At 28.7% G+C, this 20,077-nt stretch overlaps 1 protein-coding gene across 1 annotated transcript in view; it reads right to left on the bottom strand.

The window, feature by feature from the left end:
- LOC111623634 (protein FAM91A1-like) overlaps positions 1-20,077 on the bottom strand; it is a 52,899-nt gene that overhangs the window by 15,016 nt on the left and 17,806 nt on the right. The window contains exons 6-13 of the mRNA XM_023366293.1: positions 19,259-19,378; positions 16,770-16,860; positions 16,169-16,194; positions 15,996-16,115; positions 15,283-15,345; positions 13,019-13,131; positions 9,271-9,389; positions 772-869 (exon numbers count right to left, since the gene is read on the bottom strand). Coding sequence (XP_023222061.1) covers positions 772-869; positions 9,271-9,389; positions 13,019-13,131; positions 15,283-15,345; positions 15,996-16,115; positions 16,169-16,194; positions 16,770-16,860; positions 19,259-19,378 — 750 coding nt within the window. The remainder of the gene's footprint in view (positions 1-771; positions 870-9,270; positions 9,390-13,018; positions 13,132-15,282; positions 15,346-15,995; positions 16,116-16,168; positions 16,195-16,769; positions 16,861-19,258; positions 19,379-20,077) is intronic.

Below are 20,077 nucleotides of genomic sequence, written 5' to 3'. Positions count from 1 at the left end.
TCTGAGTCCGTGACGTAATACTGTATAGTACTGACGCCTTCTTTAACAGGATAAATGAGTTTACTTTTGTTTTCTACAATCATCACATCATAGCGATTCAGCAACCAATAGTCCCTGGGTTCCTTCTTAGTAGTCATTTTGGCTTTTTGTACATCATTTATTAACTTCTGGTAAGTAGTTTCGGTTAAGAAAATACTGTTTTTTGCAGCATTAACTCGAATTTTGCACAGTTCATCGTCGAATCGTTGTTTCATGTCTATAGACTATGACACCTTCTCCAACACTACAGCTTGCTCCTCCATTTTCATGGACCACAGTAAAAAACTAATTTTTTGTTGAACAAATTTAAGTGAAATTGCGTATTTTGACACTCCCGAACAAACCGCAGAGTGCAACTGACAAATTCTAAGCCTGAGCCGCTCGTTAAAAGTCACGTGCCTTGCCACGTGGTATTTGAAACGAAACGGAGATGTATTTCATACTTTGCCGGTTTCTCATTTGGCATTCTATAGAATGCCTAGGAAATCTGTGAAATATAAATCATTTCATAGATTGCCGGCTAGTTTTAGGCATTATATACAATGCCTAGCCGGATTTCAAACTTTGCCGGTAACATATATATATATATATATGACTTCAAATTTAAATCAGTTCACACTTTCAATTTCAATTATCCTATTAGCTACTGGAAATGTAATGAAATTTTATCTATTCTTTATATAAATGGATTTATAAATATTTTCAGCAATTATATTAAAGTAAATTACTTACTGGAGATAAATTTCCCATCATGAGAAAAGCAGTAAGTGTTGAATCAAATAAAAATCCAATTCGTTTTGTATGAGTACTGCCACCAAATACAGCTGGGACTAAATGAAATAATAATTAATTGTGATTGAAATTAAATTATTAATAAAACAAATATGCATCCTCTAAAAAACTATTGAGTTAAATATCAATAATTAAATTTATTAAAAAATTATTACAAAAATAGCCGTAAAAATTTTACTATATAAGTTGATGACAATATTTAGTTGTCATAAGTAACAAAACACTAACTTAATTTCAAGAAAATCTCTGTAAAAAGTTTTAATTATTTTTAGACTGAAAATTACAAATTTAATAGAAAAATCAGTTGGACAAGTTAATATTAATAAAAAATAATATACTGAACATTTAAAAAAACAATAATTTTTATCAGTTAGCTGTGTACATGAATGCCTATATTGTCAAAATAAATAAAAATCTTTATTCTTGCAGTAATTTTTATTCTAGAGATGATATACTCTACTACTAAATTACCATAGCAATCTAATAATGCTGATATTAAGCTGCCTACTTTAATGAACTAAAAGCAGTTTTAATAGCCTTGTGAATGTTTTGCACTATTTTTGTTATGGGTTGATAAGTTCTATAATCTTATAAAAAAAACCATAAATTTATTGTGATGGATAAATATTGTATTCTAGCACAAAAGCTAGAATACAATATTTATATTGTTTTGATAAAATGAATGTAAAAGACATATTTTTTTCAAAAACAGTTTCTGTTATACTGTAAATGAATGTTTAAAGATGCTTGTGTGAAAACTGAAATTCTACAAATACAGAAAGTTCTAATTGCAATATTGAAATTTTTGATATAGGGTAAATGCACGAGTTGTGACCAGTATAAATGGTTTTACTGAAACCATTTAGTATTGTGAGACTCCATACTGCATAATTTATTAACATAACTAACTGTCAACTTTCACACCTGGGAATAAATTGTCTCTTAAGTTCTCAGCAGTGAAAGTGATGCTTTCTCATAACCTTCACACCTACTGTTTCAATTTCATCAGTTCAATATAGCAAGTAACTGCAAGCTTAGGCAGTCGTCGCCAGTTCCTCAACCGGGGATGACATTACATTTAGATACATCGTTTTATTATATGTTTGGATATATCATTCTATTACAGTCGACTCCCCTATAAGATATAGATACGTTCCATTCTTTAGGAATCCGATTTCTTACGAATCCTTCCAATCATAACCCGACACGTGTCAAGTTTACGGACTACGGCTGTTTGAAAGATTTTCTTCCATAAAATTAATCGATTCTAGACTAATTCGACTCAACATTTCCAAAATACGTATATTTTTTTTTTGGGAATAATCCGTATAAACTACACTATAAATAAAAAATTGTAGGATTACTTACCGAGTGTGTACCCTTTGACTACGCTCGTTGCTAAAGCTTGGTTTCGTCGCGGAACAGCGCATCAAATTGCGGCCGCGATTTCTGATATTATTTTTCTGCGAAAACTTCGTTGACCTTTGGAGACATCATTAATATAAATAATTTTTATGGCCGTTAAATAAGAAATGTTTCTTTCACAAGAAATGTATAAAATTACAGTACTAAACAGACGATAGGTCGCCTAACTCGCCGTAGCGTGACGCTAGACGGTGGAAAAAATATATATAATTATAATAAAGTTACAATAAATTAAGTTAATATATATTTATATATACAGTACATAATTTATATATAATTAATATATAATTATATGTACATTACCTAATTTATATATAATTTATATAATACTGTCCAGACGATAGAAATCTCTCCATAGTTGGCACTACGGACGGCGGGAAAGTAGTTCGGCTGCCCGATGACGTTTGAGGTAATTATAGGGGGTTTTTTACTGTTTTTTACGGATACCTGTCATAATTTTTTCATAGTTTTATAGGAATCGTAATTATAGGGACCATAATTATAGGGGGGTCGAATGTATATTGTCGGATACATTGTTTTAATTATCTCTACAGGTATGTCATCCTTCTTGCCTACAACCATAGTATCTATTGTATACCCAGAATAAGAACTGTCATCTAGAACTTTCTTCCTTTCAACTCAACCAGCACGCATCAGATCTCCATCCTCTATAAGATCCTCTACAAGGTATTTATCCCTACGTGAATCTCATGTGAACTCAGCCTATCTATCTAGTGGTCGCAAGAGAGAGAGTCAATATAATCCAATATTGTATATTGTAGTCTATCATTTACTTTTGTTGAAATTAAACAGTTATTTAGTTGTTAACTTTGGTTTCTGAATACATTACTTCCATCAGACTCTCTCTCCGTCTCCATCCAGAACCCAATCACTTGCACACACAGCTACTCGCGTGACCTACTTTTTAACCTACACTAAATCACCATCATGGCTCCCGTGTCAATCTGGGGACAGTGGTGTCAGTCCTGACAAGGCATCAAAGAGGTGCCGACCCTCCAGTCACAGTACTATAAAATACAAGTTTATGACTTTCTCCTTAAATAAATCTTTTAAAAGTAGCTTGAAATTTGCAACATAAACATTTTGTGACATTTTGAGTATCATTTCATAATGGTAATATAATAAAATTTTCCATTTGTGGCCAACTTTTACCAGTAGCTGCCATCAACAAGCTCCCCTTTTAGCCAAGTTTGATCGTTTATTTTGTAAATGGAGGGTCATAAACAAGACAAAGAAGAAAAATATCCATGTTCTCTTTCTTTTATTTCATGTAACTAAGAAACTTTATTTTTTCTATACTTCATTTAATCTCTAGAACATAACATGCACCCAAGATTTTGCACTTATAGGCTGTACATTTTCAATTACATCATCCAATTGATATCAAATGCAATTCCTTCTCAGGCCATTTCTATGGCACTAACTTTTGCTGAAGTGCTGGTCACATCAATTACCACTCCTAGCAAGTATTCCTCCCTTCACAACATGCAATCTCTGTGAAAATGGTCTCTTCACTGATATGTTTCCAGAAAAATCACTTCTGTTCAACTTAACTGCAAATTTAGATAACCAATCAGAAGCTACATTGGCCTGAGAAGTGATTTTCATCAATGGACTATTTGAATTTAATACTAAAATAACAGATTTTTTTCCCTCAACCTAGGCAGAAATGGTACAATGGCCACAAACTAGTGCATCTACCCTATAAATTGCAATATATATTTGTTTACATATAAAATTAAAACAGATTCCCCATATACTTCAAAATTGAGTAATGCTTTGTCTGTGTCTAACATTGTAGGAATGTTGTCTTATTCTAAATTCAGTTTGTTGTTTAAAGAAATAGTTAATGTTTTAATCAAATTAAATTCTTCTTGTGTATGTCGTTATCCAAGAATTAATATTTTTATCTTAAAATAAATTAAAATAATAGAATATTATATATTTTCTTGTAATATCCATATTCAAACCTGTGAGGAATACATCATCACCATTCCCTGTTTTCCACCAATCACAGAGATTTGAAATATAAGGTTTTTTGGAACATAGTTTTATCTACTATTCATATTACATATTTCAACCATCTATACAATACTCTTAAGATACAGCTCTTAGTATATTGCTGACATAATTTCCAGAATTTTTAGTATAATACAGTTTTTTATAGAAATAAATAAATTTTAAAACTGACAACTCATTCTCTAGCACAGTGTTCCGCAACCTTTTTCTACTCGCGGCACACTTATGACTCGACACGACTCAACACGGCACACCAAAATGTTATTCCCCTTAAAAATGTATTTATTATACTATTAATAGAATTACGTAATGCCACTAACCTATTATTATTATTATTATTATTATTAAACAGACATCAATTCGTGCGTTTATTAAAATTTATGAACTTTAATTCACTGTAGAGTGTATAGTGTAACAAATACACTTTTCTACTACTATTAAAATAAATAATTCTACTCATACCGTTTCAATGTGATATTTGCGTCTGCTTAGTTGCACACAGACGGCTGATCCGTGGTGGAATCGTTGACAATGCTAGTCTCATTTCTTCATCGACGGATCTGAGTCTCTCCCTCTTTGATGTTTTAATTTCAGTCAACGTCGAGAAGCCCAGTTCACACAAATACGTAGTAGAAAATGGCAATAACATATTAACTGCCATCTCGGAGATAGCCGGGTATTCACTCCTTACTGCCAACCAAAATGTATCCAAAGGCACTTCGAGGAGTTGTAATTTCAATGTTCTGTCTGCTTTTAATTCCGCGAGTTCCTCTTGTAAATGAATAGGTAGAGATTCTGAAATCGCAACGAATGGATTACGAACCCAGTCGATATCTTCAACACTGTCTTCAAAATACTTCTTAAACCTCTGCTGCAAGATTTGTAAATGTTCTTTAATTAGATCCATCATCACTTTATTACCGGAAGCAAGTGACCATACAGTCGAGAACATTACAAATGAACCATTTTCAATTCTCTGTATCCACAAATTTAGCTTATTCACAAATCCTTGAATCTTATTCATACTAGTAAGAATATTTTCGTTCCTACCTTGCATTTTTCTGTTCAGTTCATTCAAGTGTACGAAAATATCAGAAAGATACGCCAACTTACATACCCATTCATCATCTGCAAATAAATCCGCGTACTCGTGCCTTTCGACAGTCAAAAATGCACGTACCTCGTCTTTAAGTTCCAATATTCGCGTTAATACTTTTCCTCTTGATAACCACCGTACTTCTGTATGTAGCAGGAGTGTGGTGTGTTCTGATTCCATTTCCTGACACAAAACGGAAAATAGCCGCGAATTTAGGGGTCGCAATTTGACAAAGTTTACGACTTTTACTACTTCGTCCAGCACAACTTTCAGAGAAGGTGGCAAAGATTTAGCAACAATGGCTTCACGGTGAATAAGACAATGATCGCATCGTATGTTAGAATTAATTTCACGTACTTGAGCTACAAATCCTTTCACTCGGCCTGTCATAGCTGCGGCTCCGTCTGTACAAACACTAACACAGTCCTTCCATTTTAATTCATTTTTGAGCACATATTCGTTAGTTACACGAAATATTTCTTCACCAGTGGCTCGCTCGGGAAGTTGTTTGCAAAAAAAGAAATTAGTTGCAATTACATTACCATCGATGTACCGAATATAAGCAAGAAGTTGTGCGTGGCCGCTAATATCGGTGGACTCGTCGATCTGAAGTGAGAACTTTCCACTGCTCTTGATTTTCTCCTTCATAATGTCTTCAATGTCACTGGACATCTCAATAACTCGGCGACTGATTGTGTCAGCAGAAAGAGGAATTTTTGATATTTTACTAGCAGCTTCTGAACCCAGGACTATTTTCACCATCTCTTTACAAGTAGGCATTAATAACGTTTCAGCTATTGTATGTGGTTTTTTGGCCTTTACGATAAGTTCGGCTACTTTATAGCTAGCTTCCTGTACTTTGTCCGAAACACATACTGTTGTAGTCATGAATGCTGCTTGTTTTTGGTTTTGTTCCAACAACCGACGAAAATAATTGACATCTTTGCTTGACAGAGAAGAATGTTTTGTTGACAAATGTCGTTTCAATTTACTGGGAACCATAGCAGCATTAGTAAGTTTTTCACCACAAACAATACACTCAGGGATTGGGCACGTTTTATCACCACACCAAAAAAAACCGTAAGATAAATAATCACCACTATACTGCCGGCGCACTAACTTTTGTTTCTTTTTTTCGGGCTCGATGCTATCACTACTTCTACTCGTCGACGGAACACTCGGTACATGGAATTTGTCCATCTTAGAAAAAATTACATAGTATAATAATAATACAAAAAAATAAGACTGACTAGCAATCACAATTTTCGGACTACTTCAGAGCATAGCTGAGATAGAACTGAAATATTTGCAAGACGCGGGACCTATATTCTTCAAAGGGAAGTCTAACAATGGGTGGGGACAAGTACCAAAATAAAGTAATAAAGGAAAGGGTAATCCCTGTAATTTTGGGAAAAGCACGTACACAGAACAATTGGCAAGGTTAACAAAACACCTGTGAGCGAGTTTATTTTATTTTATATTTAATTTCTTAGAATGCATAAAAATGCATGGTTTGTAATAAATAATAAACAAACATCATCATATTTCACCAGTGCTGCATCAGAGAATGAAATACAGGCGTAAGAAACACAGCAACTGTGATAAAAATATTCTATTATTTGTCAAGTTTTATTTATATATGTAAAAGTTCATGTCACACCTTATACCTTGTGACGGCACACCGGTTGCGGAACACTGCTCTAGCACTGCCCAGTACTGAGAAGTCCTTTCTGTGTAAAAAGTACCAAAACTTTTTACACAAAAAGGACTGCTTAGTAGCAGGCAGTGCTAAATTATATGAGCTGTCAGTTTTAAAATTTAATTATTTTAAAAGTTTTAGTTCAGTATAGTTGTATATTGCTGACATAATTTCTATAAATCTGAAGAGTGCTACATACCATATTTATGCACATATAAAGCAGGGTACACTATCAGTTTACGTGAACATGTGGATGAAAAAAACTGACAGTTTTGTCATCCACACGTTCAGGTACACCAGTATGTGTGTACTCGGCTTAATAGCATGTTCTTACATATAAGCATGCTCTTATAGATGGAATGAAGTGATGCCATATTTTATACAGTACCTAAAATCTCTATTTTAAACAAGAACTTTTATAATTTTGAAAGCGTTTATAGTTTTTCATTTTAATAATGATTACCATATAAATGTCACTGAATATTTACCGTATCAATACTTTTACATTTAATTTACAATGACACATCAGTGCCATTCTCTTATATGCCAAAACTAGCTGGCACATCTAAAATTATGCTCTTATATGTGATGTATCCTGCTTTGCTTATAAGAACATACATGTTTCAAAAACTCAAAAACAACTGATTATCACATGTAAGAGCATGCTCTTACTTGCAGAGAAATATGGTAAATGGATGAAACATATACAATGGGTGATCAGTTAATGAACATAATCTGTTCCAAGACTGTGTTCGCTATCCAAATTGTTTGTTAACCGATTATCGATTTACCATAGGTTTTTATGAGAATTTGATTAATTCATTTTGGAAACGCCAAAAAATAAAAAATTATATACTTTTTTATTACATTTATTTATATGTAATAAAAATACATGTATACACAGTCTTGAATTTTTATCAGTCATGTTTTTTCTGTTTATGGGGCATTAAAGAACCTGTCCAATGTCGATTGCTTTTCTCTCTTCTTCAGGATTTTTCAGAAGTAATTAACAGCATTGTCATTGTAGAGATCCCTAAGACTATTAACCTCAACCTGGTTTGGATGCCATTCTAAGACTGTTGTTCTGACATCCTCCCACTTTTTCAAAAGATCTTTAATAGCAATTATTGGCATTAATCCTCTTTTTCAAAATAAAACATATCTCGCTAAGTTTCTAGGCATTCTTCTGTCATCAGATCAGTTTCCATTATGAGATCTTCAATGTTATTTATTTCTCAGATGTAATTTTTGTTACCCCTTTAGCTGCTTGAGTCTTCTTGATTATACTGTTTCTTTCTTATCTAAGATTGAACTGCAGCCTACTGTAGACCTGTTCAAGCCATACTGCCCAGCAACATCAGACTCTGCCCACTCTCTACCTTTGCTATTATACTCTCACCTTTCAAAAATAAAAACCGACACAAAACTAAATGAGTGCCCGCCCAATGGTCTCATGAATACTATAAAATAATTCTTTCTGAAAGAAAAATAAAAGGCTAAAATTACAAGGGAGTTTCAAAGTTCAAAGGAATACTATCCAATCAGTATATACATAAAAATCTTTCACAAAAGTGTTTGTAGTCTGAACGGTTCATTAATCGATCACCCATTGTAATTTGAATAGTTAAAATGAGCATATGATTCAAAAAGCCTTGGAAGTCTGTGTTTGATGGAAAATACAAAATGATATTGTTATATTCATTGCAAGTTCAAATAAAAATTGAATAACATTGTTTTAATAGTATATATTATGAATATTTGGTATTCAGAGTAATTTTGTTGTCATAATACTATTGGTATAATTATGAAGTTAAATTGATAAAAGGAAGATGGCATCTTGTGTCACACACAGATTAAGAATTCTATAGATTTACAGTCGACCCCCCTATAACACTGTTGATTTTTCCATTTTATATGAATTCCATGTTGTATGAGTCACTTAGATTTTACAAATACGTGAGCTGTTCACAGTCCAGCACACGTATTTGTAAAATCTAGTGACTCGTACAACATGGAATTTATATAAAACGGAAAAATCAACAGTGTTATAGGGGGGTCGACTGTATTTATATTATTTCATATACTTAAAAATTTAAATGTTATTAGTGTTCTAATTCTTTGAGATTTTTATGTAATTTGTTGTTGTTCTTTTTAATAATTATATAAATCAAGATCTTACCCTGTTCTTCAAAGCTATCTTGCTTATTAATAGGATTTGAAAACTCCACTACAATTCCTTCTTTTTCCAATTCACAATTCAAAGCATCCATAAATGTTTCAACATCTTCATGTCTTGCTCTATATAAACAAAAATTAATATTATCTATTGCGATTAATGCATTTAAAAGGATAAATATAATTTATTTATTTAGAAGCATTTTTGATGTGATTTGTTTTCAAATGTTTATTTTTTTATATATAACAATACATTTTCCACTTATTTTATTCATATCCAGTATGTATTTTCAATCTATTTTATGTAATCATTTAATAAATAACACAAACCAGCAAATATAATTTAATACAAATATGCTATGACAAATGCTTTTGATTAGAATAGGATCTGCTTCAGGTCAAAATGTTCGATAGAATTAGAATGCCTTTTGAACATTTTGAACTGAAGTAGATCCTATTCAGATCAAAAGCATTTGTCATAGAATATTTATATTAAATTATATTTGCTGTTATAGTTTCGAAGGTTTTGTTGATGTTATTTATTAATTTATAACCAGCTGTGGGAAGATGTAGTAATCGTTTAATAAAGAAAGAATTACTGTTTTGCTATGGTAACAAATTAAAAATATAAGTTTCCTAAAATTTGCATTAATATGTTTTAATCATTAGAACACTTACTAATTACTAATTTGAACACAATTCATGATACATTTTTTTTCAGTTTAAATTATGTGCAGTATTTTTAAAACAATTTCTTAAACTGCACAAATAATTTCAGCATACAAATATATCATTATTATTATTATAAATAGTATAATTTTTAAAAGTACAACTGATGTAAAGTATATCACTTAATAAATCTGAAAGCTTTAAAAATCTTTGTATTGGGTGTATAAATATGACTCCGCCCTTTTTTAATAAACAGCATTAGTAGTACTGATTGCATACAAGTGATTCTGGCAACACTTTTATTTGAAGGGTTTGACAGCATTCTTCCTGTTTAAAGTGTAAATAATAATTATTTTTATTTGATTAAAAATGTTGAGTTTTGTGCCAGGAAAACAGCATTTGCTGGAAGTCTTGCTTCATTATTTTATTTCAAAGAAAACTGCAGCAGAAACATATCATTTGCTGTTGGAAATTTACGGTGAACATGCTCCATCCAATACAACATGCAAAGAGTGGCTTCGATGGTTTAAAAATAATGATTTTGATACACATGACAAAGAGCATGGAAAACCACCAAAAAAATTCCAAGATGAAGAATTGGAAACATTACTTGACAACGATCCTTGCCAAACATAATCGGAACTGGCTGCTGCTTTAAATGTTTCTCAACCATGTATTTCCCAACGTCTACATGCAATGAGAATGATTCAAAAGCAAGGAAATTGGGTCCCATATGAACTGAAAGAAAGAGACATTGAATGTCAAAAAACCATATGTGAATTATTGCTCCAAAGACAAAAAATAAAAGGTTTTTTGCACCAAATTGTTACTGGAAACGAAAAATGGATATACTTCAACAATCCTAAATGACCAAAAGCATGGGTGCATCCAGGTGACCCAGGTCCATCAATGCTGAAACAGAATGTTCATGAAAGTAAAGTTATGTTGTGTATCTGGTGGACCAAAAGGGTGTCGTGTACTATGAGCTGTTGCAACCGAATCAGACAATCAATGCTGAACGTTACAAACAACAGTTAATCAAATTGAACGAAGCATTGAAGCAAAAACATCCAGAATATGCCAAAAGACATGACACGATTGTCTTCCAACATGACAACGCTTGCCCACATGTTGCAAGATCAGTCAAGGAAACTCTAGAAGAACTTTGCTGGGATGTATTGCCCACCCACCATATTCTTCAGATGTCGCTCCTTCAGATTACTATTTGTTTCGATCCATGCAGAGCAACCTTTCAGGAAAGCAGTTCAGATCTTATGAGGCTATTCAAAATTGGGTTGATAACTGGATTTCTTCAAAACAACCAGACTTCTTCCTTCATGGAATCTGTTTGTTGCCTGACAGATGGGCAAATGTTGTAACTTCTGATGGAAAATATTTTGAATAAATTTTTCTTTTATTTTAAAGACAAACAAATGTCTTACATTTAACCAAAAAAAGGGCGGAATCATATTTATACACCCAATAAAACCTTTATTGAAATATAATAAATAAACTAATAGTAGTATAATTAAAACTCTATTATTTTTTTAAATTTTATACTAAATTTTCAGAATCAAAAAATTTTGTCTTTTACTCCAAATAAACACTCTTGTGACATTTTTAGTAATTATAAACTGGTGTTATGTAAAAATAAAATACTGTTATTAATTTGATATCTGAAAAGACAGTGACTTTAAAAATGTCATCAGATCTTTTCATAGAAAAATAATTCTAATTTTATGTTTTATTCTTATAATATTTGTACAAAACTTTTTTTTTGTTTTATTTATTATTAAACATATTGTTAAAATACAAAATGAAAATACATATCTTTCTTGTATCAACCCAATTCCATCTATTATTCAAACAAAAGTATAGCTAATTTCAAAATATCACTTATTTTATTTTGATTAAACATTTTTTGAAATATTTTGCATCTCATTGTCATATCAAACATAGAACAATATCTATTTATATACAAAATAAATTTTAATGGATTCAAGCATTTTTTTTAACTTTGTTAATTTATGAGTTTTAGAATGTTTTAAAATACTAACACAATCAAACATTAACCATACAATAAAAGTTGCTAAAATTATTTAATTCAAATTAATATACATTAATGTTCTTTTTGTTTTTAAATTCTTTATGGTGACTGATGCCATTTCCACACATGAGTTTAATTCTTTATTTTTAACATTGTTATAATGAAAAGACCAGATATATAAGTTGCAAAGGATTTTAGTCTTTCATCTAAATTTTTATAAAACATTGAAAATAGTATAAAAATACAATTTATTTCTCCTTATTGCATTATATTCATTTTATAAAGAAAGACAAGGTACGAGATTTGTCAAGTTATGAATGTTCAATCTGAAGATGATATGTAAAATATTTTGAAAAGCCTTTAAACAAAAAATAAGTTTGACTTCTTGAAATGTTTAATGATACTTTCATTTGAATGAAAATACATAAAAATTTTAATATACAGCTCTCCCTTAATAGTCCGACAGGTATGGGACCAAAGGGGTGTCGGATCACCAAAAGTGTCCGGATTACCAAAAATAATTACATATTTTGCATTGTTTTGCTAGCAGTAGCTTACAATATTCTCTACTCCAACTGTTCGAACAGAACTGCTCTCAGAAAACACACGAAATGTGTGTCATCGTGTAAAAATTGGATGGGGAGATTCACGTCGTGACATGCTTCTGTGCAAGCAGACATGTAACGGGACGGGTATCTTGACGGGAGGTGTGTCGGACTACTGAGCATGTTGGATTAAAAATTGTCAGACTATCGAGGGAGAGCTGTATTTCTAAAATTATAAATTACTAACAATACTGCATTTATGGATTTTTTAATAATGTCATATATTATCTTTATATAATAAAATTTTACACTATGAAAGTAAATGGTGTGTCAAGCAGTAGGAAAGATTGCCACAGAAATACACTTTAAATTTTATTTTATAAAAATTGTTTAATGATATGATATTTATCATATAAACTATAATTTTAAGGATAGTGAATTTAAAAAAAAAACAAAATTTTCATTATTTTAATAATATATATGATACTTACTTGGATTGTTTGGATGATAAAACACCTTTCCATGATGGATGATAGAGATTAGGATCTGTATCACTTCTTTTCTTATATGCAAAACCCAATCGACAATACATAGATATTGCATTCTAACAACAAAAAATGAAAATTATGTTTAATTTAATTTCCTAGTTAATTATTACATGTATCAAAATTTATAAATATAACTTTTCAGTAATTAAATAAATAAAAATCAATATCCAATAAAAAAATTTTTTATCAAAAACAACTTCATATCAGTAGTAGTAAAATTAATAAACTAAATGTTATTCCAACCATACACATGAAGCATTATCCAATATAACTGTTAGAACAATAAATACAGACGATAATAAGACAATAAAGTAACAAAATTAATAAGTAAAAATTTTTAATCATTATTACTCTATTATCTTCTATACTTGTAGGTTTATAAGAATAAGAAAATGCAAAAAATATAATTATGATTAATTTTTATCTAATTTTCTTATTTCATCAAGTAAGATTTTTGTAATATAAATTTGTCTATTTTTAAAAAAATATTCTTGAATTTAAAAAATAATTAAGATATAGCAAATAAATCAATCAGAGTAAACTGAATTTCATAAATGAATATGACCAAGTCATGATGATAAAACTTAAAATTTATACACTGTCTTGTAAAATTTCATTATTTATTAAATAATTTCCCATTTACTTTTATTAATTGTTGTTTTGATTGTTTTGAAATTCAGATATTATGCACAGGGTATATGAAATAATCTTGTTTTCGTCATATTCAAATTTAATAGATATAACTAAAGATGCAGCCAAATTAATCTACACTAAAATATTAATGCTTAAATAAAAGACAACTAAAATTTTACCAACATCCTTCAGTAAATCTATGGCTTAAAAATGTTTACATAAATGATCATCATTATTTGACACTAACAATAATTGAAATTTATTTATGAGTAAATAAAGATTTGATAATATAAATATCAAAGTTGAAAGTTAATGTGTTAATGTATGTATTCAGATTATTTTTGCAGATTTAATCTAATATAAAAACACTTCTGAAAATAACTTCTCGGTCGGCATTCATTCATTCATTCCTTTCTAATTACCTTTTAATTCTGTTATCAACAGAAAGATTTTTTTAAAGTTTGGTCAGGAAGCCTGATGTCATCACTTGGGTACCATTTTAGTCAAAAGAAAAGAACTTTCACAGGTAGGATGGAAAAAAATGAAAAACTACATTCAATTAAATGTTGTTGACTTAATTTGCATGCAAAAATGAATATTGAACTGTGAAGAAATTTTATAAGTCTTTATTTCTTCATTTTCCCTATTTACTTATAATAAATTATAATTTCATGCAAATGAAAAGATTTAATTATTTTTCAATTTCATAAGACATAATTTTTTATGTAAAAAATACAAAGTATTAAAGATAATACAAATACATTATTCTTGTCTTCTCTGTTGTCCTCTTTCAACATCACAGAACATGATCCACACAGTGGAGTCGACCTTCCTTTTTAGGTTACTTTTCCCACCTATATTTATGCAAATCAGGTAAAAAGTTCCTTGACTGTGGATTCCATCAGAAAAAATTTTTACAATTGTAAAGAAAAATTCTAAAAATTCAGGACATAATATATTTACCTGATTTGCATAAATATAGACAGGGAAAGTAGCATAAAAAGAAAAGTCAACTCCACTATGTGGATCATGTTCCTGTGATGTTGAAAGAGGATGAAAGAGGATGACAGAAAAGACAAGAATAATGTATTCATATTGCCTGTAAAAAATACAAAGTATTAAAATGTATTTTTTATATAAATGTATTATGTCCTGGATTTTTAGAATTTTTCTTACAAGACAAAATTTTTGTTGAACTTTTATGCATAATTAAAATTCCCACAAAAATATTTAAAAATAACAATGTTTATTTCATGTAGAAACAAAATTTTATGTTAACTAGCAAGTTATTTTATAAAGAAATAAGAATTATAACCAACCAACAAGCATGTTTCAATGGAAATTAAGTGAAATCACATTAAAAGTGAGTCATAGGTATTAACCAATAGATTCTTTAGTTTATTTCTTTGCAATGTATTAGACCTAAAAACAATTAATTTTTTAATAAAATATTTATTTATTTCATAATTTAACAATTTCATTAAATAACACTAGTATCATTTAAATAAAATAACAAAAATATGTTTAAAAATAATTTACTTTAAATAATATAAAATATAAATGAACACACAAACCTTGACTAATTGAAGATCAGTTTGGAGAACATTGGCTNATATTCTAAAGTAGCATATTTTCAACTTACAAAAATTTTAAATTAATTTAATCTTCTAAATAAACACAGTATCTTCTTAATTTTGTAACCTTTTGAACCTTTTGTGACCTTTTGTAAAATCTTTTCTAATTTCTTTGTTAATATAATTGTTAACTTTAAAATAAAAATTAATTAGTACATATAAAAGACTTTTAGCAGATATACATTTATATTTGAGAAATTTTTAGCATACACCCATTTACTTGTTAAAAAATATTATTTTCTATTACAAAAATATCTATTGTTTGTATAAAGTTTGTGAGAGTTTTTTAAAAATTAAATATCTTCTGGCATTCACTTAAATGTTTGTAGAAATTTATTGCATACAAATGACAAGAATCATAATGTAAAATATAACAGAAAATGTCTATCTTAATATGTATTGCTCAATAAATACATTTTGTAAATACTGAGTTAGTAATATTAAAAATATTTTTTAATAATTTCAAGTGTAATAATATTTTAAAATAATGTATAATGTAAATGAGAGAGTATTAAAAATATAATTTATCTAAACATTACTTTTAGGTCATCAAAATAATTTTGTTATTCCTATTTGTAATTTGGCAATCGGCTAAATTATTAAAATAAAAATGAAAATATTTTAATATATAAAAGTTTATTTATTTTGTTTACCTTAACATCATCTTCAGTAACAAAACCAACTCTTGCAATCCACCAAGGTTCAATTGGAACATCAATTGGTTTTACTGGAAGCAGTTCTCGAACAGACTTCAACCTCACACCAAAAATTTTCTATTTCAAATTGAAAGTATTAATATATCCAAATGTTTATAACAAAAAATTACTTGTATTTTGTAGACAACTGTAAACCCTAAAGAGGGACAGACAGCCTATCCAAAATCATAATAAATTGTGTCTACCCACTTCTGTGTGATTACTCCGACATCATCAATAAGGACTCATAGAGCCATAAACTTAGTGCTCATAGATTCAAATTAAATTACAGTTTCTTTAATTAATATTTAATTGTAGAACAATAAATATACAATAAGGTCTTGTTTTACAAGGTATTGCTTATGATTCAGATAATTTTTGGCAGGTGGTGAATGGTTAGGTTAACCCACTCCCAGGCCAGAACAGAGTCATGCAAATTTGCTCTTTATATTCAGAAACACTGGACTAAAATGTTATTCATTATCATAAAAGTATAAATAAAATGTTTTAAACAATTTTAACATCTTTCTATTAATTGTAAATGATTGCATAAGTGTCTAATTATATAATCTTAGACAATTAGTTATCTTATAAATCATTTGATGTATTGTAAAAATTCAAAATGCAGCTATGATAATATATTTTGAATAAAGAATTCAATCTTTTTATCATCATAAATTGTTAATAGTTAGTTAAATAACTAAAAACTTTTAAAAATCATTTAAATCTTACTTTTAACACATTTGGCTTCTAAGCTTCCAGCTGTTTGAGGACCTTCATCAATAATTTTATCTATTAATTGCTTCTCAGATGCAGATATTATCTATAAAATTAAGAATGATCTAGAAATTATAATTAATGAAATAAAATCAAAAATTCTTCATTAATTTTATTTTAACTAAATTTACTCATAAGTCACCTATGGTACAATTTTACATAAATTAATCAATCAAAAATGATTGACCTAAAATAACATCAATGTGTAAATACATGAAGTTCTGAAAACAAAAATATTAAAAATATATTTAAGATAATCTAAGTTACAAACAGGTTAGATTCCCAAAATTTTGTTATAAGTAAAATGTTTATAAGTCAAAAACTATTCTAGAAAGTGTATTTATACACAAAACAATCACACATTGTTAGTGCTTGATCCTTTAATGTACTAAATAGAATACATTATGCTCATTTACCCACTCCCTACTGCTTAGTAGCAGGTGTTTTAAACATGATTTTTTTCACCAAACACATTTAGTTTTGTAAAGTCCAGTTTAGTTTCCATAGCAATAGAGCGACTCTTCTTGCATATATCTCCACTGCTAGATTTACTATTACATTTTGGATGCATTTTTGAATCACTTATCATATATATTTGCAAAAATTGCAACCAATAGCAAAAAATGCCATTACTCCAACATCACCAACTTCAATGGAATCTCATAATTTGCATAAATACAAAAAAATGATGATACGCAATAGAAATAAGCCCACATTAATTATTTATTAAAAACTTATATTTATTACTGCCCAAAGACTGACTTCAATGCCACCCCATGAGTGGCAAAAGAATTTCAGAATCCACACAAGATTTAAATTCAGATGTATGATCAAATTATCCGAAAGTGTGAGAGCACGGGTATTTTAAATGTACATTAAATAAAACATTATACAGGTATACCTCGACTTACGTCGTTTCGAGTTACGTCATTTGTCAAAAAAGTATATGGAAAAATAAAAATCAAGTTTAAGTCATTTTATTTGACTTTACGTCTGTCCACCACAAATATTGAAGTTGTAATATCACTAGAAAAGCATTTAAAGCACGNATAGATTTTTATTAATTATATATTATTAAAAATGCATTAATAAATAAAATACAGAACCAGAAATCGTAATTTATGGTTTAGCCTAGTGACAAGTAGATTCGGAGACAAGTAAATTCGACTTACGTCGCTTTCCTGGAACCAATTACCGACGTAAGGCGAGGTATACCTGTATATTAAATATATACTATGCAAGAAATTTAAATCAATGCCAAATGATGTATAAATGCACTATTATTCAAACAACTTTTAAATCTTGTAACTAAAATTTGTAAATAATAACTTGATCCAAATGTTTTCAGTAATTCTACATATATCTATTCAATCAAATAAAATACAAAACATGTTTTTAAAATATAGCAAAATTCTATTCATAATTTTTATTTTCACATATAAAACAATAATTATTTTTAATAAGAAATATGTGCAATAAAATAATTCAAAAGCAACATAAATGTTACTTTTTTAAAAAAGATTAAATAATCTTTTTAAAAATAGTAAAATAATCATGTTTTATTTTATTCTAAATATATATACTATTATAGACTGTGAAATAACACTTTTGTAACACAAAACGACTTCTAATTTTAACACTGTGTTGAGTAATAACAATCCACAAAACCTTTTTATAACAGTTGTTACCAACACTGTTATAAAAAGGTTTTGTGGATTGTTAACACTTTTGTTAATAATAATACTCTTTTAATAGTTTACATATTTATAATATTCTAAAGTAGCATATTTTCAACTTACAAAAATTTTAAATTAATTTAATCTTCTAAATAAACACAGTATCTTCTTAATTTTGTAACCTTTTGAACCTTTTGTGACCTTTTGTAAAATCTTTTCTAATTTCTTTGTTAATATAATTGTTAACTTTAAAATAAAAATTAATTAGTACATATAAAAGACTTTTAGCAGATATACATTTATATTTGAGAAATTTTTAGCATACACCCATTTACTTGTTAAAAAATATTATTTTCTATTACAAAAATATCTATTGTTTGTATAAAGTTTGTGAGAGTTTTTTAAAAATTAAATATCTTCTGGCATTCACTTAAATGTTTGTAGAAATTTATTGCATACAAATGACAAGAATCATAATGTAAAATATAACAGAAAATGTCTATCTTAATATGTATTGCTCAATAAATACATTTTGTAAATACTGAGTTAGTAATATTAAAAATATTTTTTAATAATTTCAAGTGTAATAATATTTTAAAATAATGTATAATGTAAATGAGAGAGTATTAAAAATATAATTTATCTAAACATTACTTTTAGGTCATCAAAATAATTTTGTTATTCCTATTTGTAATTTGGCAATCGGCTAAATTATTAAAATAAAAATGAAAATATTTTAATATATAAAAGTTTATTTATTTTGTTTACCTTAACATCATCTTCAGTAACAAAACCAACTCTTGCAATCCACCAAGGTTCAATTGGAACATCAATTGGTTTTACTGGAAGCAGTTCTCGAACAGACTTCAACCTCACACCAAAAATTTTCTATTTCAAATTGAAAGTATTATTCAATATAATATATCATTACAGTTAAAAAAAACTCTTTAGCAAATTTAAAATTATTTAAAATATATGAATAGTTTTATCTGACATAAAAAAACTGGCACACAAACTGGAAAAATATACTAAAATACTCATAAGTCACCTATGGTACAATTTTACATAAATTAATCAATCAAAAATGATTGACCTAAAATAACATCAATGTGTAAATACATGAAGTTCTGAAAACAANTTAAAATATATGAATAGTTTTATCTGACACAAAAAAACTGGCACACAAACTGGAAAAATATACTAAAACAACTACTTCACACCTAAATGCTACTTCCAGCAAATGAACAACAAAAAAATTTTAATGTTCAAACGTTTTCAGCCATCTTTCACAGGCCCTCGTCAGGAAAAATTGCAGAGAATAGCTGTGTTCTAATTTTTAACATTTAAACATTGTTTAAATGTTAAAAATTAGAACACAGCTATGTTCGAAAACTGTTAAAAAAATAGAACTGTTTTTCTATTCTCTGCAATTTTTCCTGATGAGGGCCTCTGAAATACAGCCGAAAACATTTGAACATTAAAATTTTTTTGTTGTTCATTTGCTGGAATTAGCATTTAGGTGTGAAGTGGTTGTTATAGTTTTATCTATCAATTATCTGATCACAAATTTATTATTAAATGTTTAAA

Source organism: Centruroides sculpturatus, unplaced genomic scaffold (genome assembly GCF_000671375.1).
Source record: "Centruroides sculpturatus isolate CEXI.00-Female unplaced genomic scaffold, Cexi_2.0 scaffold436, whole genome shotgun sequence".
Lineage (NCBI taxonomy): Eukaryota > Metazoa > Arthropoda > Arachnida > Scorpiones > Buthidae > Centruroides > Centruroides sculpturatus.
This window is presented reverse-complemented; position numbering and strand designations above follow the sequence as displayed.